Consider the following 26,978-nt stretch of genomic DNA (forward strand, 5'->3'; position numbering starts at 1 on the left):
CAGCTTACAGATGGCTTAACATCTATTACAGAGCTGATTGCGTGGTGATTGGTTACTTGGAGAAAGAAAAGGAAGGACAAGAATTGGAGGTTAGTATGTTTGAAAGAGACAGTACTGCTGCAATAAATTATTTCCTCGAAGGTCATGCACGGCGCAGCAAGCATCTTATGGGAGGCAGGAAAAATCTCTGGACAGGGCGCCAGCTCATCACTATCACTGCACCACCGTGTTCCCATGTTTACAACAACAACAACAACATTTATTTATATAGCACATTTTCATACAAACAGTAGCTCAAAGTGCTTTACATATTAAAGAATAGAAAAATGAAAGACACAATTATAAAACAAAATAAATCAACAAAATGTTTAATAACATGCTTTTATTCCTATCATCATGAAAATGATATCAAGTATACATCTCAATATTTTAATTATTCAGAGAGCTGTAATATCATGAATGTAATGAATTCGGTGTCCAGTTGGAGGAAGAGAAAGCCCATTTAAAAAGCATGTAGTGATTCACACACTTACAGCGGGATGTAAAAGTTTGGGCAACCTTGTTAATAGTCATTATTTTCCTGTATAAATCGTTGGTTGTTACGATAAAAAATGTCAGTTAAATATATCATATAGGAGACACATACAGTGATATTTGAGAAGTGAAATGAAGTTTATTGGATTTATAGAAAGTGTGTAATAATTGTTCAAACAAAATCAGGCAGGTGCATAAATTTGGGCACCGTTGTCATTTTATTGATTCCAAAACTTTTAGAACTAATATTGGAACTCAAATTGGCTTGGTAAGCTCAGTGACCCCTGACCTACATACACAGGTGAATCCTATAATGAGAAAGAGTATTTAAGGGGGTCAATTGTAAGTTTCCCTCCTCCTTTAATTTTCTCTGAAGAGTAGCAACATGGGGGTCACAAAACAACTCTGAAATGACCTGAAGATAAAGATTGTTCACCATCATGGTTTAGGGAAGGATACAGAAAGCTGTCCCAGAGATTTAAGCTGTCTGTTTCCACAGTTAGGAACATACAGAGGAAATGGAAGACCACAGGCTCAGTTCAAGTTAAGGCTCAAAGTGGCAGACCAAGAAAGATTTCGGATAGACAGAAGCGACGAATGGTGAGAACAGTCAGAGTCAACCCACAGACCAGCACCAAAGACCTACAACATCATCTTGCAGCAGATGGAGTCACTGTGCATCGTTCAACCATTGGCGCACTTTACACAAGGAGATGCTGTATGTGAGAGTGATGCAGAGGAAGCCTTTTCTCTGCCCACAGCACAAACAGAGCCGCTTGAGGTATGCTCAAGCACATTTGGACAAGCCAGCTTCATTTTGGAATAAGGTGCTGTGGACTGATGAAACTAAAATTGAGTTATTTGGGCATAACAAGGGGCATTATGCATGGAGGAAAAAGAACACAGCATTCCAAGAAAAACACCTGCTACCTACAGTAAAATATGGTGGTGGTTCCATCATGCTGTGGGGCTGTGTGGCCAGTGCAGGGACTGGGAATCTTGTCAAAGTTGAGGGACGCATGGATTCCACTCAGTATCAGCAGATTCTGGAGACCAATGTCCAGGAATCAGTGACAAAGCTGAAGCTGCGCCGGGGCTGGATCTTTCAACAAGACAACGACCTGAAACACTGCTCAAAATCCACTAAGGCATTCATGCAGAGGAACAAGTACAACGTTCTGGAATGGCCATCTCAGTCCCCAGACCTGAATATAATTGAAAATCTGTGGTGTGAGTTAAAGAGAGCTGTCCATGCTCGGAAGCCATCAAACCTGAATGAACTCGAGATGTTTTGTAAAGAGGAATGGTCCAAAATACCTTCAACCACAATCCAGACTCTCATTGGAACCTACAGGAAGCGTTTAGAGGCTGTAATTTCTGCAAAAGGCGGATCTACTAAATATTGATTTCATTTCTTTTTTGTGGTGCCCAAATTTATGAACCTGTCTGATTTTGTTTGAACAATTATTGCACACTTTCTGTAAATCCAATAAACTTTATTTCACTTCTCAAATATCACTGTGTGTGTCTCCTATATGATATATTTAACTGACATTTTTTTATCATAACAACCAACGATTTATACAGGAAAAAAAATGACTATTAACAAGATTGCCCAAACTTTTGCATCCCACTGTACAACACATAGAATAACAAAAACAAAACAAAGCATTTAACGTGCTGCTTTAGTTACGATGGGATTTGAGAAACTAGTAAATTAAACAATTTAAAGATGAAGTTTATGATGTTCTACTTTAATGGCAAAATAAACTATGTGATTAAAGTGTAAAGTTCAAGATTAAAGTTGACATTGAGTTTTTTTCCCACTTTGTGCCTATTTTTTTCTTTTCTCTGTACCCTAATAAGCTTTCATATGACACTACGACTCGCCTTTTCACGGCGACTTTGATATCTGACAGTTTCTTTTTTATTTTGGGCACTGTACGACTTTATGAACTTGAGCTTTCGAGCTTCTCCGACACTCTAGGTCACTCGATCAACTTCCTTTTGTTGTTTATATCACTGTTTAAACCAACAAATATTACGTTTTTCCATGCCTCCACTTGGTATTCGCTGAATTTTTTTTATTTTCCCCCGGGCTTTTGCCATTGCCTTTTCACAGAATGCTGAGCTTTAAGGGCTATTTATATTGATTTGCATATTCAAAGTGGCATAATTCTGGGAGGAGTTTGGGTGGGGCAGCAGGCGTGTGCACGTGCGTTACTTTTCTCGCTGACTGGGATTTATGGAGCGGAAGAACATGGAAGTTGGCGAACACACACATTTATGTATCTGTGTTTTTTGTGCATAGGAACATTTCCACTTTTGTCTGTACGCCGTGTTTTAGTGTCAATTCTATGCACGACATTATGCATGAGGCCGCAGGTGAGCACAAAAGCCTCCTACACTCTTAAAAACAAAGATGCTAGAGTGGTTCTTTAGAGCAATCCGATAGGGGAACCATTATTAATTCCAAAAAGACCCATCCACATGAAGGTTCCAGAAAGAACCTTTTATTTATTTAGAGTAGTAAGCATGTATAATAAATAAAATATTCCTTCCAGGTCAGGGTAAATAGTCCTTATCTTCACCCCGGAAGCACGTCGTTTCTTCCTGTCACGGGATTATGATGTACTTCCAGGTTATAGGGCATATACGAGTCCATGAGCCTCCATACAGCGACTCCTTGTGGTCCCCAAGGTATCCAGCAGGGCTGGGTATAAAAACTACAGAGTCCATGATGCCCTGCTGGAACTCGGGACACATCCATGCTGTCGGGAGAGCTCCTCCAGGTGGCCTGGGGGTAAGGGCCAGAATATGAAGCCGGCCATCCACCACACACTCTCTGCAGTACTGAAGCTCATAAACAAAACAGAAGTCACAAACACATGGAATCTAAGCAAGCTAAGTCAAAAAATGAAACATCAGTTAAAACAAAATGTAAACTATAAATTGAACTTCCTTAAACCGCTGCTCTCCTTCAGCCATTCAAAGTCAGCCCATCCATCAACCCACAGACACCTGGTGAGGGTGCCCACTTTAAACGCAGGATCTCTTTCACATGAACGTGCGAAAAGCTACACAGGCTGGAAATGACCTGGACACAGACAGACTTGCCTGTATGTAAGCACTCGCTTATTCACTATCAAGGCACAATAAATTAAACACTAAAGTGTAGACGAAACAATTGTTACTGACAGGGATGCACGTGTGCATATCGACAGGCGCTACCCCAAGTTTCTTCATATAAAAGCCTTTTGGCCTGCAAACCCCAACTATAAGGCACTGTGAGGCCTTGGGCATCACAAGATGTTACAATACCAGTCTTTTTACTCTCAGTGTACCACATCCGGATATCTTTGAATTGCCATAGTGTTGATGTCCTGAGGCCACCCATGTTTCTGCACTATGCTGAGCAGCACTGCACAGGCCATTACAATGCAACAAACCTTTGTGGGACTACCCAACGAATCCAAACCTCACCATCCACCATTTAATGATCAGGATCGTTTTAATCAGGAGTGGGCAGGAGGAGGAATACAGGAAGCTAATCAAAGACTTTGTTAAATGGTGCGACTCAAACCACTTACACCTTTAACACCAGCAAGACCAAGGAGCTGGTGGTGGATTTTAAGAGGCCCAGGCCCCTCATGGACCCCGTGATCATCAGAGGTGACTGTGTGCAGACCTATAAATATCTGGGAGTGCAGCTAGATGACAAATTAGACTGGACTGCCAATACTGATGCTCTGTGTAAGAAAGGTCAGAGCCGACTATACTTTCTGAGAAGGTTGGCATCCTTCAACATCTGCAATAAGTTGCACCAGATGTTCTACCAGACGGTTGTGGCGAGTGCCCTCTTCTACACAGTGGTGTGCTGGGGAGGCAGCATAAAGATGAAAGACGCCTCATGCCTGGACAAACGTGTTAAGAAGGCAGGCTCTATTGTAGGAGTAAAGTTGGACAGTTTAACATCTGTGGCAGAGCGACGGGCATTAAGCAAACTCCTGTCAATCATGAAGAATCCACTGAACAGTGTCATCTCCAGACAGAGGAGTAGCTTCAGTGACAGACTTTTGTCACCGTCCTGCTCCACTGACAGACTGAGGAGATTGTTCCTCCCTCACACGATGCGACTCTTCAATTCCACCTGAGGGAGTAAATGCTAACAATTCTCTTAGTTATTGTCTGCTTTTACATGCCTTTTATTACTATTTAATTTAATATTGTTTTTTTGTATCAGTATACTGCTGCTGGATTATTTGAATTTCCCCTTGGGAGTAATAAAGTATCTATCTATCTATCTATCGAACCAATGATCCATTCTATTGCCGACCATGTGCAGGAGTGCTTTTCATTATATGTCTTCTCTTATGGTTTACCCACCATCACCTATAAGAAAATTATATGGGTTGTCTGTAATTTACTAAACTTTAAAAGTTGTGAGTTGTGTTGTTGTTAGTCAAACACATCTGAGCATCACATATTCTTCCATTCATTTTCTAAACCCACATTATCCTGAGCTTAGTTGCAGGGAAACAAGAGCCTATCCTAGCAAGCACTGGGGCCAAGGCAGGAACAACCTCGGGACAATTGATGCCATTGTAGGCCTCACATTCTAGTTGCACTGACGCCTGCTGTAACATATGGCGGTGTAAGAATAGGAACGGAAAACGATGAGAAAAGAATTCAGAAATCAAGAAGAAAGAAATACATCTTGAAAGACGCAGTTGTGAATAGGTGTTTTGCTAGAGACGACAGATAATGAGTCGAAAGATCTAACCCTAGAAAAAGCCATGAACAACTGACCGTGGCTGAAGACTGGTTGTTGTAGATTAACGCAAATCTTTGCAAACGTAATGCAAGGCAACACTTCAGAATTCATCCTGCTACGTCTGTCAGCCGTCATATCATCAATAAACACCAGGGGCTGACTTCCATTTGGCAGGTACCCATACTCATGCCATGACATTGGCTCCACCATGTTTCACAGATGATGTGGTATGCTACAGATTATGAGCTGTTTTTTTCTTTTCTCTGTACTCTTTTTTTTCCAGCAATCTGGTATATATTGATCTTAGTTTCCTTTGTTCAAAGAAAACTGTTCCAAAACTGGACAGGCTTTTAAAAAATGTTTTCTGGCAAAGTCTGATCTGTCCTTCCTATGCTTGGGTCTTTCCACTGGTTTGCACATTGTGGTAAACCCTCTGTATTTACTTTCATGGAGTCGTCTCTTGATTGCGGACTTTGGCAATGACATCTCCTGGTGAATGTTCTTGGTTTGATTAAATGTTCTGAAGGGGTTCTTCTTCACCAAGGAATGAATTCTGCAATCATCTAGTACAGTTGCCTTCTGTGGTTTTTCCAAGCCTTCTGGTGTTGCTGAGCTCACCAGTGTGTTCCTTCTCTTTAGGATGTACCAGATGGTTGACTTGATCACTCCTGGTGTCTCTGTTGTCACTCTGACGGGTTTGATTTGTTTTCTCTGTCTAATGATGGCCTGTTTTTACTTGCATGGACAGCTCTTTGGACCTCATATTGAGAATTCACAATGACGGCTTCCAAACTGAAATTTCCACACTTGGAATCAATTCCAGACCTTGTACCTGCTTAATAGTTATTGAAATAATGAAGGACCTGCTCCCTCCTGGCTGTGGAAAAGAGCCCCTGGAAATGGTGAGGCTATAATGAAAAGTGGCTGCAACTCCTAAATGGCTCATACCATATTTTTGGTAAACCCTTTAAATTAAAGCTGAAACCCTACACTTCAATCATGTAATAATTTCTTCATTTCAAATTCACTGTGATGATGTATAGAGACAAAATTATTTAAATTGTGTCACTGTTCAAATACTTATGGACCTACGTGTACATGCCAAATAAAATAAAGGCTCAGGGAGAGTTGCAAATATGACTTACCACTACAACATGCACTAGATTTCATTACCTGTAGGCCATAATCAGCAAAATGAAAAGAAATAAACATTTGAAGTATATCAATCTGTGTGTAATGTAATATATGAGTTTCACATTTTTTACAATTACATTATTAGAATAATTGAACTTTTTGATGATATTCTAATTTATTGAGATGCACCTGTACATGGTCCTTTGGACCGGAAGCTAATTACAGGGCAAAATGGACAAGCAGTGTGTATGGAGGCGCTTAACCTTGTCTCTAGTGAACTGAGCATTAATGCAGAAGAGAACACCCAAGCTGAAGCTGGCTACTTATTCACATATGTTGTGCAAAGCAGTTACTCATGCAAGGGTTAAAACTAGTGATGGGCTGCTCGATACTGACGTATCGATACCGTGTCGCGCTTTCGAAGCGCAGCTTCGAGGCTTGTTTCAAATGCACCCGTCACGTGATTTTGGGGGCACGCTAGCGTCATGACGTCACTGCTATGCGCGCAGTCAGAAGCCGATTTAGTCAGTTACTCGGCTGCTGAATCTCTTTGGTTCAGAGCGTAAAAGCGGTGGCCCTGCTGCTTTGTTAAGTTGTGCTGACGCGAGTTCAAATCCTACGGTTCACGCCTGCCCCCCAAAAAACAAAACATTCATCCATCCATCCATTATCCACCCCGCTATATCCTAACTACAGGGTGACGGGGGTCTGCTGGAGCCAATCCCAGCCAACACAGGGCGCAAGGCAGGGCGCCAGCCCACCGCAGGGCGCGCACACACATTTACACACCAAACACACACTTAAAAAAAAAAAAAACTTTTTAAAAACAGTTATGTAGTACATGTCTGTGAGTTAACAAATACGTTTAAGAGCCATTATGAACGATTCGCATGGGGCACCTCGTTCCTTGGTGTAAAATCTTGTCCACCTAGAATATGCAACAAATCGATGAGCATATTTTGCGTAAGGTAGCACGTATTATAACAATCTAGAATCTATTCTACCCCATGTCGATCATATCAGAGAGGCTAAGAAACGCTTCACTAAAGCCGACGTGATCATCACGACAGTATATGTGCAAGACACTCCTCATTGAAACGTTTTTACTATTCAGTGATTCCAAAATTTGTAGCTGATTTGTATTATTGATTTCCAAAACGCAATGGGAGTAAATGTGTGTGGTGCATAACTAATTACAACTGTCTTTTAAACAGAATTAGTGCAATCGACAGCGTCTTCTGCAATTTAAGGAAAGCCTCGAGATTTCTGCGTTAATGAGACAAACAAGTTGTAAAGAAACTTTGCGAATTCATTCAGAGGTGAATGTAAAGATCACTCAAGTACTGAGAAAAGAGAGCAGCTGGATAAGCACATCTGGAGCCAAACTTTCAAAAAAAGCATCTGACTTTGTCAGCAACATCCTATCCTTGTGAATGAATCTTATCAAAGGCTGCGCTGGGGGGTAAATAAGTAATCTTACGAACTGTAGCATATAAGTAAATGATTTATGTAAACAGAATTATTGAAAGACTAAGCTTTTGTCGTTTCTGTATTCTTAAACCATCTTCAGTTCCACAATCCCCCGCAGTCACTGTCACATTTAACATTCCCTGCTCCTTAACCTGTCTTGTTATCCAAAGCATCAACACTCAGTTTCATTCAAGGCTTTACCGCCCTTCCTTTCATAGACATAAAATAAGACACACATTTCCTCTAAATACGTGTTCAACAACAACAACAACAATAATAATAACAATAACAATAATAATAATAATAATAATAATAATAATAACAATAATAATAATAATAATAATAATAATGTGAAAAAACACAAGATTGGAATATTTATGAGAAGAGCCTGGGCATCAGGATGAGAACGTGTCTTGTCTCCCATTGCTTGAGCTCGTCCGTTACACTGGGGGCAAATGCAATGGAAGATACTGACAATGTACACCTTCAGGAGTGAATAAATTGACTGTACTGTATACTGAAACATTTCATTGCCAAATATGAAAATACAAAACATAACATTTCAGACAAATGATGAGTTTTGTTAATTATAAAAAAACGCGCTAACTACTATATGTGTTGTTACTTGTTATTCTTACCAAACGCTACATATCTACATGGGAAATTAATATGGGTAATATGTTTCTAATAATTCTGATTTGAAAACACTGTCAAAATATATTAATGAACAAACGGAGACATATTGGCCTTTAGGAAATATCAAAAAAGCTTGTGAATAGTAATTTAGGACAGAATGCATTGTTAACGTCAGCACGCTCTACTGACAAACTATACATACAGAATCTCAATGAAACGGGACTAACTCGTGAGTATTAATGAATAATATACAGTCATATGAAAAAAGTTTGGGAACCCCTCTTAACTCTTTGGATTTTTGTTTATCATTGGCTGAGCTTTCAAATGGACGCACTAGTCAAAAACATTTACAGCGAATAAGTCGCCAACTTTAACCTCGTTCGTAATCCTGCATTCATATTTTAAGTAAACCGTCACGGCAGGATATTGTGGAGCGCGCCAGTGACGTCATTTTCAGCGACGGAAGCTGAAGCCACGCTGCACGAGAAGCGAACTCCAACTATAAGCATTGAACTCTGGTGTAGTGAACGGTTGATGCGGTCGCTCACACTAGTTACTTCGAGTGCAGTTGCCGGAGAAACAAATCCCCGCAAGATGAAAGGTACGAACTTAAATCTAAATGAGAGACAGTGTGTTTTGAGGGGGGGCTCGCTATTGTCAGACCTTCTGATCGTAGTCCCTGGTTTCTATTGTGTTTTTGGGGTTTAACAGCTCCATTCTATCAATGGAGTTTCGATGTGCACCGACGACTCCTCGCCATTTTTTTTTGTGCCTCTTAATCACAGCAAAACGCAAAAAGTTATATTATGGTTGTTTCTGATATCTTTGTGCCCGCTCACCTCTGCTCATGATCTGAGCCAGAGTCGTCCTGTTCCTATCCGGATATAACGTGCACGCGCGGCCTCTCCATGAACGGAAAGTCGACGATATCGTCTTTCGCAACATTTTCGGATTTAACTTCCCAAAGTTAGGCAAGTATCTTATCAAGTTTAGGGGAACATAAAATAGTCAGATGGTGCATTATTTACTAGAATAGTAACTGGGTTAGCCTTACTAACAACGGAGTAAGAGAGCTGGGAGATATTCCATGAAATCGAGATCTGGCTCAGTAGTCTCTCTTGAATAAATCTCCTCGAGGCTCAGGCGGCTCCACGAACGTGTAGACGGACTCGGGCATTTCACGATTATAGTGTAAGCAGCCTTTGAGAACCGATTGGTGATAACATCTGTCTGGCCTCAAAAAGCACAGAGGGAATGCCCAACATACGCAGATTACCTGAGTACCCGTGACTTTCAGTGTGAAACTGATGGGGCAGACTGGAGGAGTTTAGAGTTTTATTTAATCTCCATAAAATAAACAAACCTATCGGAGACGGTGGCGGTCTTTTCACTGATTGGTCAAGAAATAACTTATAATAAACTGGAATGCGTCATGCTATTAAAGTACGGAAGCTCTGAACCGCACAGTGGGAAAAAAAAGGGAGAACCCTTATCTCGTACATAAGTGAAAATATCTCGTACCTACGCGATAAACTTAGATTAAAATATTACAAAAGTGTGCTTCGGGGCTTCCTAATTACGACCTTACCAAGGCCGTGGCGCTTCAGTTTGACGTCACTTTCAGCGCTTGTAGCGCGGTGATATAAAAAAGCAGACGGATGGGCTTTTATTTATTAAAGGAGTGTGGGATGGTTAGAGTTGGCTTTAACAGCAGCATGCAATACCTACGTCAGGTAATGCCCAGAACGTCAGTCACGAAATGCCCCTCGCATACCCCATTACACTATGGTTAAGAGTAGGCTTGTGGGAGGGCAAGGGTTTAGTTTACAGGTACTCGTCTGCACACTCGTACGGAGCACCTGAAGAGATCTGGTGTTTTGTTTCTTCCTGGGAAACAATTTGGTGCGTACAACTTACTATCTCGTGCCCGCCACTTACCATAGCCTGCGCACCAGGTTCTTTAAAGTCGCACCTGCCAATATTGCGTGTGCGCAGCATACTTTCAGATGAGCACCAAATGCCGTCGCGTGCTACTCTACATCATTTTCTGGAAACAGGACATATCACTGAACAGTCTGATGTTTTCCTCACACAGTTACAGTACACAGAAATGAATATTGGCAAGTTTATAAAGACACGCTATGCATTCAAGCCCAGATCGTTAAATCCGCGAAGCAGCACCGCTAACCAATGCACTAATTTATAGTAAAAGGAAATTACTGTACATTAGTTAGCCATTTACTTACCAGCCCGCAGCTTGTTATTCGCACATGTTACGAAAGAAATTCATATTTCACGTATTTAGTGCATGTGAAGTTTACCCAGTTCAATGCGGGTTCACTAATTTAATTCTCTGGTAAACCTGGCACACTCGATCGCATATCTGAACTAATGAACTGTGTGATTTAACGTGCATCTAAAGAGTTAAATCCAAATCGGGCCACTGTAACTGCTGCCGTTTTCAGACAAGAAATGTTCCCTTGCTAAAACTCAAAACTTGAATATCCTAGTGAAATCCACTGGCAAACCTGGCACACTGGGTTACCCGTTGCATTGTGCAGAAACGAACTGCGATCTTTAGAAGTACAGCAGAGATCTAAATCGTGTTGCGGCGGATTGTTATTGTAACGTATTTGACAAGATGGATCCCGAAGTTAAATGGCAGGTAATACTTGCTTAGCCCAAATGTAAGGAAATTCATTGACTTGTTTGCCCTGTTATCGGTGATGTGAAGAAGACATTTTCTTTCAGTTGACTGTGATATATAATATGCACTCTAAAGAGTGAAATCGATTTGGATCTCTTTAATATATAGATATATAGAGATATATAGATATACAGTGGTGTGAAAAACTATTTGCCCCCTTCCTGATTTCTTATTCTTTTGCATGTTTGTCACACAAAATGTTTCTGATCATCAAACACATTTAACCATTAGTCAAATATAACACAAGTAAACACAAAATGCAGTTTTTAAATGATGGTTTTTATTATTTAGGGAGAAAAAAAATCCAAACCTACATGGCCCTGTGTGAAAACGTAATTGCCCCCTTGTTCAAAAATAACCTAACTGTGGTGTATCACACCTGAGTTCAATTTCCGTAGCCACCCCCAGGCCTGATTACTGCCACACCTGTTTCAATCAAGAAATCACTTAAATAGGAGCTGCCTGACACAGAGAAGTAGACAAAAAGCACCTCAAAAGCTAGACATCATGCCAAGATCCAAAGAAATTCAGGAACAAATGAGAACAGAAGTAATTGAGATCTATCAGTCTGGTAAAGGTTATAAAGCCATTTCTAAAGCTTTGGGACTCCAGCGAACCACAGTGAGAGCCATTATCCACAAATGGCAAAAACATGGAACAGTGGTGAACCTTCCCAGGAGTGGCCGGCCGACCAAAATTACCCCAAGAGCGCAGAGACAACTCATCCGAGAGGTCACAAAAAGCCCCAGGACAACGTCTAAAGAACTGCAGGCCTCACTTGCCTCAATTAAGGTCAGTGTTCACGACTCCACCATAAGAAAGAGACTGGGCAAAACGGCCTGCATGGCAGATTTCCAAGACGCAAACCACTGTTAAGCAAAAAGAACATTAGGGCTCGTCTCAATTTTGCTAAGAAACATCTCAATGATTGCCAGGACTTTTGGGAAAATACCTTGTGGACTGATGAGACAAAAGTTGAACTTTTGGAAGGCAAATGTCCCGTTACATCTGGCGTAAAAGGAACACAGCATTTCAGAAAAGAACATCATACCAACAGTAAAATATGGTGGTGGTAGTGTGATGGTCTGGGGTTGTTTTGCTGCTTCAGGACCTGGAAGGCTTGCTGTGATAGCTGGAACCATGAATTCTACTGTCTACCAAAAATCCTGAAGGAGAATGTCCGGCCATCTGTTCATCAACTCAAGCTGAAGCGATCTTGGGTGCTGCAACAGGACAATGACCCAAAACACACCAGCAAATCCACCTCTGAATGGCTGAAGAAAAACAAAATGAAGACTTTGGAGTGGCCTAGTCAAAGTCCTGACCTGAATCCAATTGAGATGCTATGGCATGACCTTAAAAAGGCGGTTCATGCTAGAAAACCCTCAAATAAAGCTGAATTACAACAATTCTGCAAAGATGAGTGGGCCAAAATTCCTCCAGAGCGCTGTAAAAGACTCATTGCAAGTTATCGCAAACGCTTGATTGCAGTTATTGCTGCTAAGGGTGGCCCAACCAGTTATTAGGTTCAGGGGCAATTACTTTTCACACAGGGCCATGTAGGTTTGGATTTTTTTCTCCCTAAATAATAAAACCATCATTTAAAACTGCATTTTGTGTTTACTTGTGTTATATTTGACTAATGGTTAAATGTGTTTGATGATCAGGAACATTTTGTGTGACAAACATGCAAAAGAATAAGAAATCAGGAAGGGGGCAAATAGTTTTTCACACCACTGTATACAGTATATAGATATCTATATATCTATATCTCTCTCTCTCTCTATAGATAGATAGATAGATAGATATATCTATATCTATCTATAGAGATATATATAGATATAGATATATATATATATATATATCTATCTCTAAATGTGTATGTGTGTGTATATATATATATAGATAGATATATAGATAGATAGAGAGAGAGAGAAAAGTTTCTCATACGTACGTGAAAACATCTCGTTATCCCATAATTTTTTTCACTGTGCAGTTCAGAGCTTCCATAAGAAAGCGAAAGAGGCTACTTGACAATAAATAGTAGACACATAGTAGACAATTAATAGCGTTACGCACATTTAAAAACGTAAGCATATTTGTGCACGTTATGCGTGACACACTTAAAAAGTATTTAGTAGCAATATGAAGTGCATTTGTCAGCAACTGATACTAGAATAGACATTTATATGCAAACATAAATTACACATTGAAATCCAAAAAAAACTGCAGCGTCCGTCTGTGGCACAATGCCTAAATGTCAATCTTGCCGTTTAGTTTGCCCACATCAGAATGGCTGATTGCACAATATGACTAGTAGTGCACGTCTGGGTCATTTATAACGGTTGACCTGTGCTTTGATGCTATGAATTATGTGTATTGTACTTAGTCAGCCTCTAAGTTACCGGTGCCATTATTTGCACACGAGTGCAGTCTTTTACGCCAGTGACACTTCAGATGTTTAACATGCTCTAGTGTACCTGACACATCTTTAAATAAATGCTTTTTACAAAGATTCTTTTACCAAAATTTAAAAAAAAAAAAAAAAGTCCAGACTGGTGTAAACTGTGTGCACAGTTCTCGGGCATTGGCTTCATCAAGTGGACTTTGCAGTGTTTGTCTTCAGCTAATTTCATATAAGTTTTCTTTTCTTGTAATTCAGTGGTCAACAGGAAATGTCAAGGGGTCTGTGCAGTCCTTTAACTCTTTGTTTTCAAGTAATCGGAATTCCCCCGTGCATCAGATTTTGCATGGAATTGACGCACCATGAATGAAAGTCTTCATCATGAGTAGAAGACCAGACTTGGCTTTTCGTATAATGAGTGTTTCTGTGTTACTGGCATGTCCACAATTTTTAAGATTTTTGTATTTTAATATCTTTCTAGTAGGATGGGGTGGGCAATTACAAAAATGATAAAGAGCTTGTGTTTAATTATTAAGATGTGTAATTGAATCTATAAATATATGCTACTCGCTATTATTTTACAATGTACATACAAATACTGTGATGACATGTATCAAAAATGTTGGTGGGCTTTCTTTCTGACCCTTACTTATGATGGCGGTTTTAAAGCCATTTTTAAAGCTCAATGATGTACACGAGGATAGGAGTACAACGGAATGAAACTAGAAGGTCTTGAAGTGTGACATTTTATCTTGTGCTTTACATTTCTTTGAACATCTTTGTGCTACTTTAGTGTTTAATAATGGCACTATATAGGTGCTGACCCGACACAGACTGACATCGGAGGCACGTATAAAAGCCAATAAACTTTTATTTTTCTTCATCTGTGGGGCACGTCTTCCCCGTGTCGCACTGGCAGTACACAGTCCCAAAAACACCACGAGCACTACACAAAACACAATGGTCTCCTTCACCACCACCACCACCCCTCCTCTTGGCAAGTGTTGTTCTCCACCTCCCGGTTCCGAGGAATGGTGGTTGCTGGACCCTTTTATAGTCCACCCAGAAGTGCTCCAGGTGATTGACTACCGAGTTCTGACTGCACTTCCGGGTGTGGTGAAAACACTGCACATAAGGGCTCAGGAGTCTCAGCTGCAGCACCCCCTGGTGGTGCCTGCGGGACCCAACAGGCCTGCACCCAAGTCCAATTCCCGTGGAACCCTGCAGGAAATCAAGGCACCGCTCCAACCTAGGGGTGCTGCCTTCTAGCGTCTAGGGGGAGATACTGAGTAGTCCATGGCTGCTCCCCCTGAGCATATACTGTCCCGGCCGTCCGCCACAAGTGTTAGAGGTTTACTGACATACAATTAACACTTTTTATAACTGCTGATTTTGACATTATGGAACAAGCCATTTTCAACTTATTTTTTATAACTATCTTTTACTTTTGTCTCTCGCTGACAGAAAAGAGCAACAGAGACAAATGGTATAATTATAAATGTGATATTCTTAATATTTTCAATAGATAGTTTAGGTTATGGTATTTTATCATTTTTGTAATGAACATGTAATTTAAACATACTTTAAATTAGTAACATTAGTTTTGCTAAATAATTACAAGACAAGATCCCTTCTTTGATACATTTTTTTTGTTCTCCTATAGCAGGAATGTAATGACCTCTCAGTCTGCAACACTCTGCTAAGCTTCGCCTTCACGGTGGCATGGAGTAGCCTAAGAGGTGACGTTTTATTGTCTTGGCTACCGAGCGTGACTTGTCGTAATCCTCTTTGGTGGAACCCAGACTGGCTCAGGTAAGCCTAGTGTCTCAATTCAAGTGGGTTTTTTTGGCGAAGGGTGCTTTGTGGAATACCCTCCAGGAGTTATTAGACGTAATCAGAGACTACTTTTTTAATGTAGTATGTTATAGGACCGACTAGACGGGGGCCTATCTAGTATTCTGTTCTATCCTGATTATTACAGAAGGTGGTTGAACTATTAAGATTAATTGACAATAATATAATGGATTTCTGTGTATTTTGAAAGAGTGCATATTGAAAACTGAAACAGTTCAACTTTAGTAGGGCAAACTTTGAGCAGAGAAGGCAAATCCAAAGTAAGATAAACCAGGATAAGCTTTTAAATGTTGAGAGAATGTGAGCAAGGTATTTGCATATAATACAGGAAAAGTTTGTCCCAAAGTTAGTTAGTAGTAAGGCATTCAAGAAAACTTGGAGGTGGATACAAAGGACCTAAAAAGGAAGTTACAAAGGAGAAGAAAAAAAAAAGATGAATATGGCACAACCATGATATTGCGGCGACTTAAAGATAGTTGGAGAGAACCACTGCAGAAAAGGTGAAAGATGACCCAAAGAGATTCTTCTAATGTTTTAGCAGTAAAAGTACAGTCAAGGAGAATATCAGGAACAGTAAAGGTGAGCTGCAATATACACACCGTGAAACGGCAAACTCCCGAAAGTAACAGGGACTACTAAATCTGTAATATGCAACTTCTAGTCATGAGGTATGTCAGAGCTGCTGATTGCAGTTGCGGGTCTTGTTGTCAGACCATGTCAATTAACAGAACTTCAAATCACTGGTCATGTCAAAATACCTTACTGCTAATAAGGTGCTGCCTGATGGAGCATGTACTTTATGTAAGGTTAAAGGGTGCCACTAGTTTATCTGTAATCCATCCTCTTTCTTTTTTCATTCTGTTGTGGTGTATAAAGCACAAGACTTCAGACAGACAATTCTCACTTCTGCAGAACACCCACATTCCTTATTCCTCATCTCTGCACTATGTGCATTGTACTTCCAGATGAGCATTTGTTGCTTGTCAGTGCTCATTCATCCAGAAAACGTCCCTATGACTAAAGATAGAATCAAGCCTGTTTAATTTTTGCCAGTGCAAGCCTTGGACTAGTTGGAGTGATTTGCTAGCATGTCATATCACATGACTGGTCTTAATGGGCATGCCACCAACTGCCTCTGACACAATAAGAGTTAGTAAATAAATGGTACGACTGAAAACCACTGAAAATGTTGTCTAATGTGATATTGCAATTTGGGGGGGAGGTTTAGTGTCTTTGAAATTATAGAGGGAGAAGTGTGGCTTGGATTAAATAGGCTGAAATCAAACAAATCACCAGGACCAGGTGACATTTTATCCTTGAGTGCTTAAGAAGGTTAATGAGTACAGATATAAACTCTTTATGCACATTTTATGAAACTCTTAGCATCCTGGGGAAATTTCTAAAGACTGAAGGCTAGAAAATAATCTTCTAATGATTTCATCCTGTTGTATAAAAAGGGTGACTGGATGGAGCCAATTAACTACAGGCCAGTGAGCTTAATGTGCATCACATATAAATTAATGGAAGGAAATATTTATGAGAAGACTGAGGAGTGCAAATGGCAAGTTAAGGAGTGTAACTGAACAGTTAACATGGGTTCAGTTTTCTGTGGGGAGTTGTAGTCTTGTTTCACTAATATGCTGGAAGTTACGACAAAGCAACGAAAACATTTGATATTACCAAATGCCCTCCCAAAATCATGATAAATAAGGTCCTGCATGAGAGCTTAGTGATCAAACTAAAAGAAGTGGTAATTCAGGGTCCGGCCTTTTGTTGAGTGCAAGATTGACTCAAACACAGGAAGTAAAGGATTACAGTGAGTGGAATGTTTTCAAAATTCAGAGATGTTAAAGTGGTGTCCCTCAAGAGTTGGTGCTGGGGCCTCTGCTCTTTTTAATATACTGTCACGTTTGGGTCACAGAATTGCACAGAAATTCAGGATATTGTAGAGACAGGTATTTTATTCAGATACTTCAAACAAACATGTCTCTTTCAGACGTAAAACAAGCTCAGTATGCAGTTAGTTCTCAACTAAAAGAATAGATAAACATCATAGGGGAGCCCAACAGGAGAAAAGGATATCTGGGGGAGGGGAGAGAAAACAAAGCAATCAGCCTAAAAAGGACAGGTGCTGTTCAGGCTTTTAAGTATGCATAGCGCTGCATGAGAAGGATATCGTGCAACAGAGCAGACACAGTAAGCCCAGTAAGTAAGGGAGCAATGTGAAGGTAGTCTATCAGCATTTTTAAGAGGGTTTTTTTGAGGTGCATCCATGTCTTCTAGGGGGTGCGTTCAGCCCCCCTGCTCACAATACATAAACAATCTGGACAAGACCATAATCCATAAACTGGATAAGTTTGCAGTTTATACCAAGTGAGGTGGAAGGGCATATGCTGTAGAATCAGCTGAATTATTAAAGACAGACTTGGTGGCATACAGGTTTTGGCATATGAATTTAATTAAGTAAATGTAAAGTATTACATGTGGGAAGTAGATATGAGAACATACTGTAAGAAATTTGACACATGAGAGGGAACCATTCAGTCCATCAAGCTTGTTTGTTTAGCTAGTAGCTAAGGTGTCCCAATATATCAGCCAGATTCTTCTTTAAGGTTGTCAAGGTTTCTGCTTCAACTCCATGCCTTGGTAGTTTGTTCCAGATTCCCACAACTTTTTGCATAAAGAAGTGCTTCCTGGTTTCAGTTATAAAAGCACTTCCTACGTGTAGCTGTATTTCAAATTAAAATCTGTCATAAACCAGAGCGTATCAGAAGCTTCAGCTTTAAGAAGTTGGAAATATGTGGGGCATGTGTTAAGAGTGAAGCCATGTAGAGTTTGCCTAACAATGAAGCGGCAACTTCAAAAATCAGGCAAAAGTTTATTATGGTTCCATTTGGCTTCAGCAGAAAGAAATATATAACAAGACATGACTAGCACATCTCACAAGCCTAGCAAGGGACTGGGTTCAATGGCGTGAGCTGTCCTGTAATGTCATCAAATGATCAAAGGATGGTCGAATTCGACGAAAGTATAAAGTTCCCATATGTTAGGTCTGAATACACAATGGGAGGTGTGAAACCTAAAAGTACACCTCATGAGCAGGATTTGGGCGTCATACTGGAGTGGCCACTGTCTACACCCAGATCTGATGTTTTCTTGAACAGTTTATATTGGGTTCATAATGGATAGATGTACTTGATTTCCACTAAGTTGCCACAGAAGTTTCAATTAGTGTATTTTAGGGTATACTACTGTAATAAACTAAGAAAATCTGACCACCTGCAGTACAGCACATTTACTTTTCAACACTGTTTAGTGCCTGTCTTTGTAACATCATTGCAACGAGGATCTGTTTAAAAAATACATTTTGCTCCTAAAAGTGTTGTTTTTTGGTTGCTGCTAAGGAGCTGTGTAGGAATTTTTAATTTTTATCCCTCCGCACAAGAGTAAATGCAGCTGAGTGTTTGGGGGAGGTTTTGGAAAAGCTACTTGCTATTTGTATTCAAACTAGTGACAGTAGTGCATGACAGTAAGCAGCTCTAGCTTACAGCGGCATCTCTATAAGTAAATGACTGTCATTATTGTATGTAATAGAAATGATTCCTAATTGTAGGGGAAAAAAGGCAGTAACTGACTTCAAAATGGTAAAGAAAAGGCTTAGCAGTATGTAGACAGGCTGTGAGTGTTAAGGCATCAATCAGGCACAAGTGGCAGACAAGACAGTAAGAAATGAACTAGCAGCAGATATTCAGTAAGTGAGTCTAGAGTGAACAGTTTTTAACAATTAAGAGAGTAGAGCAGTTAAGAGGGTGACAGCATAAGGGTTCATTAATAAGAAAGGACACAAACGCTGAGAGTGCAGAGCTTTTAAAGTAAAGAATAGGATGAGTGCAAAGTTAGAACAGAAAAGTAAACTTAACCTAATAGAAGAATACACAACAACATTTATTTATATAGCACATTTTCATACAAACAATGTAGCTCAAAGTGGTTTACATGATGAAGAAAGAGAAAAAAGACAAAATAAATAATTAAAATTAGGGTACACTAATTAACATAGAATAAAAGTAAGGTCCAATGGCCAGGGAGGACAGGAAAAAAAAAAAACGACGCCTGGAGAAAAAAATACAATCTGCAGGAGTTCCAGGCCATGAGACCTAACACACAGCATATAGTTAAAGGGGAGAAGATCACAGAAGCTTAAGGGGCCAGAAGATGAAAAATTACTATAGCAGACTCTCGCAGTCTTTAATCTGATTTCTTTGGCTTCTTTTTTTTTAGTTTTACTATATAAGCTAAATAATTTAATTTTGATAAAAAAAAAAAAAAGGCTAAGGCAGTTTTAGTAATCCTAACTCAAATTTTAATAATGAGGCCAGTGCAATGCAAGTCTAGTTGGAGGAGCCAGTTTTCGATGTGGGCTACATCTGCAGGAGATGTCCGCTGATCCAACACCTCAATCTTCAGCTTGCTTAACTAGAGGAGGAGTTGGCTGGCTTGTGTTTTAGTAGAGAATTTCTGGACCTGTCCCAGGCGTCCTTTAGACTGCAGTGTTTCTCAAAGTTCGTCCTGGGGACCCCCTGTGGCTGCAGGTTTTTGTTCCAACCAGATTCCTAATCAGTGACAACACCTGTTAACACTGAGCTCATTTAATTAGCTGGTATTTTTTTTTCTTTTATTCAACATTCAGAAAAGCATAGCAGCATGATTTTTACATTTCTAAGACATTTATAAATATTTTTGCTTTTGCTATAGATTTAAATGCTTAATTTTATTTTGTTGATTTCATTATACTTTGCCCTTTCTCTGTGCAGTTTTTCCCCCTTCATTGTATCTTAATAATGACAACTTAAAACGAGCAGATCTTGACACCCTGGCAAACAACACTGAATAATCAAAGGCTGCAACTACGTTAAAGTCAGACCCACTAATTAGTAAATAATGGATTATTTAAACAATTAGAACACCTTGAAAAGTAGAATGAATGTTAAAAAGAAAAAAAATACATTATTCCTATATACTGTAACTGCTTGGTACTTTTTAATATTTTTTTTTGCAAGCTTAGTTTTCTAAATAATATATTGTTCCCTAAACACAGAACTTGGGAAATATCAGTTCACTTAATTAGCCCAGGAGTTCAATTAAAAACAGAAGCTGGTTGGAACAAAAACCTGCAGCGACAAGGGGGTCCCCAGGACCGACGTTGAAAACCCCTGCTTTAGAGAGATAGTGTGCACCCGATAGGTGGCGCAGGAGGAGACAACAGACCAGACAGGCGGAGATAGGTAGGTCGCAAGGCAAAGGGTGCACGCTGTCAACCTCCGAATTGAAAATGTCAAACCATTATCAGATCCTTGCAGAGCTGGATGGTATCTTTGAAGATTATCAGATGGCAGGCAGGCATGAGAAGCTCCAACGGGCCACCTCAGAACCATTTCCCAGAAAGAGAGAGGTAGTGATAGTTGGCGACTGGAATTAAGGTTTTGCTGCAGAGATGGGGACTCTTGCATAGTGTGTTGTCTTCTGGGTGTACAGGTAGGAAGACCTCCTTGGAAGGGTTCATAGGCTCATGGCCAGAGCAGGGGTGGATCCAGTTGTTACTGTCCATGTTGGAACAAATCACAAAAGGGTAGTCTGTCAGTTATGTGCTCCAGATTTAAAGAGTTAGGTGTCAGGGAGATTAGTAGAACTGACAAGGTAGTCTTCTCTGAAGTTCTGCATATGTCATGCCCCAGTCCAGGTAAAATTGAGGAAAGCAGAAGGCTTAATACGTGACTTGAATCTTGGTCTAGAGTAGAATGGTATAGGTTTATGGGGCATTTGGACTCCTTTTGGCAGATAGGACCTGTTCCGGGTTGCATCTGAACTGGAGGGGCACAGATGTGTTGGGGAGGTGTATGAGTAGGTTAGTCAAGGATAGGTTTAACTAGGGTTATTTGGGTCAGGGAGTTTAGGACAGGGAAGGATCATGGAGGAACAAGCAACAGTGTAAAAATAAAAATACATAGTAATATAAATTCTAACCCAGCATTTACATGAAAAAAGTAAAACTACTAACAAATTAAAAATAGCTTGTCATTTGCGGTCCAGCAGAGTTGAGTTCCCCTTTCATCTTCCCCTTTTTGACATGTACTTGTTTCCTAACACAGTTCTGATGCTCTTCTTTTATAAACATTCCTCCTCAAAACTGATAACACAACTCTGGGAGCCCAACAATCCAAATGTTATCTGCTAGCCCGCAATTGTAGGAGAAGGTCATCATCTCCCAGTGTGTTGAACCTTCACTCCAGCTTTTCCAAGTTTTACACCTGATATTTTGATATCAAGAGTAATGAGTTACTGTCAGAATTGACATAAATCTTAAATGAGGTTTGTAAAATTACGTTCAAATGTCTTTCTTGCTGAGTGATGCAGTTTTGATGAAACCAAATTCTATTCTTTCCACAGAGACAAAGAAAAAGCTGCAGTTTACTGTAACGTCCAGATGGATTTGAACAAGGAGATACGCAAGGCTTACACAAATAGCATAGAGATAAGGACCATAAATGTTAAGGAGGAAGACTGTGAATGGATGTCTGTCTACCCTAAACAGGAGTGTCTGGGCATTAAGGATGAAGAGGGTGAAATGGGGTCAATGAGCATTAAAGAAGAGACTGAAGGAAAGTCTGTCAGCATGGAGGCACACAAAAGTAAAAGTGTGAAGAGTGTCAAGGAAGAAGAACTTCATTATGGGTGTCAAGATGAATTGATCACCAAGTTAGTCTCTTCTCAAAGTAGACACTGCTCATCTGTCAATGTGAAGTCTGAATCCTTACTGTCTGACACAAAGGGAATTAATGAAAATACAACTGTTGGAGCTCAAGAAGATCAGTCACCACATACAAATCAGTCTGGTGAAAGTAAGTATAAAATAACAATTATACCCTAACCCTTAACCTTAAGTGTTTCTGGAAAAGAGTTCAACTTTATCTGCTGTGAAACATCCAGGTGGTCTTTTGCAAGCTTGAGATGTGCAATGATGTTTGTTAAGAGACCAGTATTTTCCTTGAGTGTTCCCTTCCAGGAGCTGCATTCTAGTGGACACATGGACAGAGACTTTGTCAAGTTCAAGGGATTTCTGCAGGTTGTTTACTCTTCCCAAAAAAAGTTACGTTTTAACCTCTGCACTTTTGAAGTGATTCTTTTATGATACCCATTGAAGAAGTGAAATTCCTCAGTTTTCCTTCCTAGTATAAAGAGACGAATTGAGAGACTGTAAAGGGTTGGTGACCAATTGGGTTCTGTGTTTAATAAAAAGATAAGAAAACCGTTTTAATGAAATAATCATGTAGCCCTCATGTCCAGAGCAGCATTTGCTTGCCAAGGTTCAGTCAGACAAAAGTTCTCTTCTATGGAGTTCCATAGTCTTTGGAGGCAAATTCTGAAGTAAACAACGACTTCCAGTGCCATTGTTCTTTAAGTAGCCGCAGAAAGGGCAGGATCTTCAGCCGAATTCTGAGGTGTTATCACAGTCTGACTCGGAACTCATCCTCTTATGTGTGGAGAAAAGAAAATGAGGAGAAGGTGTTAGTGGCCGTGTTTTCTAAGGTGCCAGGCAGGGTTACTTACCTTAGTAGATGCCCTCTGTGCACACTCATGCAACCTGACAGATTGATATACCCCCCAGGACTTTGTGAATCTCTCTCCAGTTCTTCCTCTAATGTCTTATTATATTTCATGAGCAGATCTTTTTGAAATGAGGCCAGTACCTAAACCTTGAGTTCTATTTTTCATAGGGCTGGGCACTTCGAAGCCACACCTTCAGTCTCATGTGATTGGCTGAACTCCTTACGCCACTGAGCTTTTAGGGAGTTCATTAGCATAGCATGTCACAGATTGGACTGTAAATGTTTAAATGACATGTTCAGCATTGACAATCCAAATTGTTTGTGTGTTTTGAGTATTCGGTGCAGTTTTTGTCTCCAGACTACAAAAAGATCCAGAGAAGAGTGACTAGGCTGATTCCAGGGCTACAGGGGATGAGTTATGAGGAAAGATTAAAAGAGTTGAGCCTTTACAGTTTAAGGAAAATAAAATTAAGAGGTGACATGATTGAAGTGTTTAAAATTATGAAGAAAATGAGTCCAGTGGATCGAGACTGTTATTTTAAAATGAGTTCATCAAGAACACAGGAAACCTGTTAAGGGTAAATTTCACACAAACATTAGGAAGTTTTATTTCACACAGAGAACCATAGACATGTGGAATAAGCTACCAAGTTGTGTGGAAGACAGTAGGACTTTAGGCACCTTCAAAACTCGACTTGATGTCATTTTTGAAGAATTCAGTGAATAGGACTGGTGAGCTTTGTTGGGCTGAATGGCCTGTTCTTTTCTAGATTGTTCTAAGTTCCTAATGAGTTTAAGTTGATTCTGTTTGTTTCTTTGTTGTTGTAACATGATTGGAGATCAAACCATGTTCTCAGGAGGAATTGATGAAGAAATCCAGGAGATTCCCAAGGGTTCACAAAATTGTAACTATAAGCTGATTAAACTCATGATTTTACAACATCACATTCTCAAACTCGCATAATCTAGTTGAGTTTCCAGGTATGTTAAGTATGCATTTTAGGTAACAAAATTCCAATTTGTCTTTAATCTGGCATTTTTTTAATGTATGCAATGTTGTAATGTAATTAGAACATTCGAACAATCTAGACGAGGACAGGCCATTCAGCCCAACAAAGCTCACCAGTCCTATCCACTTATTCTAAAGAAACATCAAGTTGAGTTTTGAAAGTCCCTAAAGTCTTACTGTCTACCACACTACTTGGTCGCTTATTCCAAGTGTTTATGGTGCTTTGTGTAAAGAAAAACTTCCTAATGTTTGTGTGAAATTTACCCTTCACAAGTTTCCAACTGTGTCCGTGTTCTTGATGAGTTCATTTTAAAATACAAGTCTCGATCCACTGTACTGATTCCCTTCATAATTTTAAACACTTCAGTCATGTCTCCTCTTAATCTTCTTTTGTTTAAACTGTAAAGGCTCAGCTCTTTTCATCTTTCCTCCAAACTCATCCCCTGTAGCCCTGAATCAGCCTAGTCGCTCTTCTCTGGACCTTTTCTAGTGCTGCTATGTCCTTTTTGTAGCCTGGAGACCCAAACTGCACACAGTACTCCAGATGAGGCCTCACCAGTGCATTATAAAGGTTGAGCAGAACCTCCTGTGACTTGTACTCCACACATCAAGGCTCTATATAACCTGACATTCTGTTAGCCTTCTTAATGGCTAAATGTAATTTCATTTAATTTTGAAGGATTATTTTTTGTTCTAATTTTTTTCATATGTGAAAAGAATGAGGTGAAAGGATGTCATTTCTGCATCTGTTTATTAAAATTACAATTTACAAACACCTATCGTGACAATAGGAAAACATAAAAATCTAATCATAAAGGAATTAATGCAATGACATGAGCCTATAGGATTTTTTACTGTGCATATGGCCCTTCAGGATATCCAAATAAATAAATACATATTTTCAGGAAGGTAACATTGATATATGAATATAATTAACAATGAGATCAGTAATACCAAATGACTTTGTCATATAAACTGCACAGACTTTGTAACGTGTTATTAGAACACTGGTGCAGGTAGCGGTCAAATGTGCTTAGCCAAAAGCAGTAAGTGGCAACAGCCCCAATAAGAAATAAGATGTTGGTTTGATTTTTATAGCAACTTTCTTTAAGTGTACCTATGAGTTTTTGTTAAGTAAGATGCTTATGTATGATTGAGTGGAATTGTATTGTCTGTAATCTGTGACTTTGAAATTCAAATCCAGCAACATTGGATTTGAATCTTAGTGTTTTTCACATATATAAATATACTGTGTATGTATGCTGTCGTCCCATTGAACCCTCAGACCAAGACACCAGATAAAAGTCCAAATAATGACTTTATTGTATTAAATAAGTGCTCAAAGCACCTCCACCTCCTCTATACCAATACGCAATTCACAATAATCAATCCTCCAATTCCCAGATGCGTTATCACCCTTCCTCCCAACTCCGCTCACTGCTGGGATCTCCCACAGTCTTTGACCCGGAAGTGTTTCTCTCTCTCTGTCCATGTGACTTTGTAACACTTCTAGGTCGGGTGAAAACTCCTATTTTCTTCAACCCTGAAGTACATTTCTTCTGTACCCATGACTGGGAAGAACTTCCGGGCTGTATGGAAAATAAGTCTCTGGGCCTCCTTGCGGTGTCCTCTGGTGGCCCCATGGTATCTAGCAGGGATGTGCATTAAAGCTCCAAATATCCTGATGCCCTGCTTGAATTCGGGGCACCTCCATGTTGCAGGGAGGGCTCTACCTGGCAGCTTGGGGGTATTGGCCGGGAGAAGTCGCCAACCATATTCCACTATATATATATATATATATATATATATATATATATATATATATATATATATATATATATATATATATATATATATATATATATATATATATATATATACACATACATACATACATAGTTGTGGCCAAAATTATTAGGTCCCCTTATGAAATTAGGCAACACTCCTGATTCCAATATGAAAATGACCATTAACAACAAATGTTTGTTTTTTTAAAACGTATCTGTGTCCAAAATAACAAGGTCCACGAATTGTAGTTTGGATATTTTATTGACACACTGAGTGGAAACAAGAAAGGGCAAAAATGAGACATCCAAAATTATTATCCCCATGCCCATTAATAGTCAATACTGTACCCTTTTTGAGCCACAACTGACAACAATCTATTAGAGTAGGTCTTTACTAGATTAGCACAGGTCTCCTGAGGGATTTTGGTCCATTCCTCCATTGCAAATTGTTCTAGCTGGTCCAAATTGCGTGGTTTCTGAGCATGGGCATTCACTTTGAGCACTCGCCACAGATTCTCAATGGGATTGAGGTCTGGGCTCTGTGCGGGCCACTCCAAGATCTTGGTTTTGGTATCCTTGAAAAACTGTTGAACTAATTTTGATATATGCTTTGGGTCATTGTCTTGTTGGAAGACCCAGCGACGACCTAAGCCTAGACTACGAGCAGATTTCTGCATATTCTCCCTCAGAATGTCAACATAATTTTCTTTTTTCATGATGCCATGCACCCGAACAAGGCTCCCTGTGCCTAAGGCTGCAAAACAGCCCCACAGCATGATGCTCCCACCACCATGTTTAACTGTGGCAACTGTGTTCCTAGGGTTGAAGGCCTGTCCCTTTCTTCACCAAACATAAGCAACATCCATGTGCCCAAACAGTTCCAGTTTAGTCTCATCGGACCAAAGCACAGACTTCCAAAAATCATCTTTACATTTCAAATGTTCACGGGCAAACCTCAGTCAGGCTGTAATGTGCTGCTCTTTGAGTAAAGGGGTTCTTCTGGGACGATGGCCGTGAAGCCCACCACGGTGAAGAGCCCTCACAACTGTGTTCCTTGAAACA

General features: G+C 39.9%; 1 protein-coding gene across 2 annotated transcripts in view; it reads left to right on the forward strand.

The window, feature by feature from the left end:
• The first annotated feature begins 8,995 nt into the window (after positions 1 to 8,995).
• Positions 8,996 to 26,978, forward strand: part of LOC120533459 (oocyte zinc finger protein XlCOF19-like) — a 30,576-nt gene continuing 12,593 nt past the window's right edge. The window contains exons 1-3 of one of the 2 annotated variants that reach the window (XM_039760371.1): positions 8,996 to 9,149; positions 15,323 to 15,471; positions 21,961 to 22,412. In XM_039760371.1, the coding sequence (XP_039616305.1) occupies positions 21,998 to 22,412 (415 nt within the window). In that variant the 5' untranslated portion in view covers positions 8,996 to 9,149; positions 15,323 to 15,471; positions 21,961 to 21,997. The remainder of the gene's footprint in view (positions 9,150 to 15,322; positions 15,472 to 21,960; positions 22,413 to 26,978) is intronic. The other variant, XM_039760372.1, reaches the window with a different exon arrangement.

Source organism: Polypterus senegalus, chromosome 8 (genome assembly GCF_016835505.1).
Source record: "Polypterus senegalus isolate Bchr_013 chromosome 8, ASM1683550v1, whole genome shotgun sequence".
NCBI classification, from domain to species: Eukaryota; Metazoa; Chordata; class Cladistia; order Polypteriformes; family Polypteridae; genus Polypterus; species Polypterus senegalus.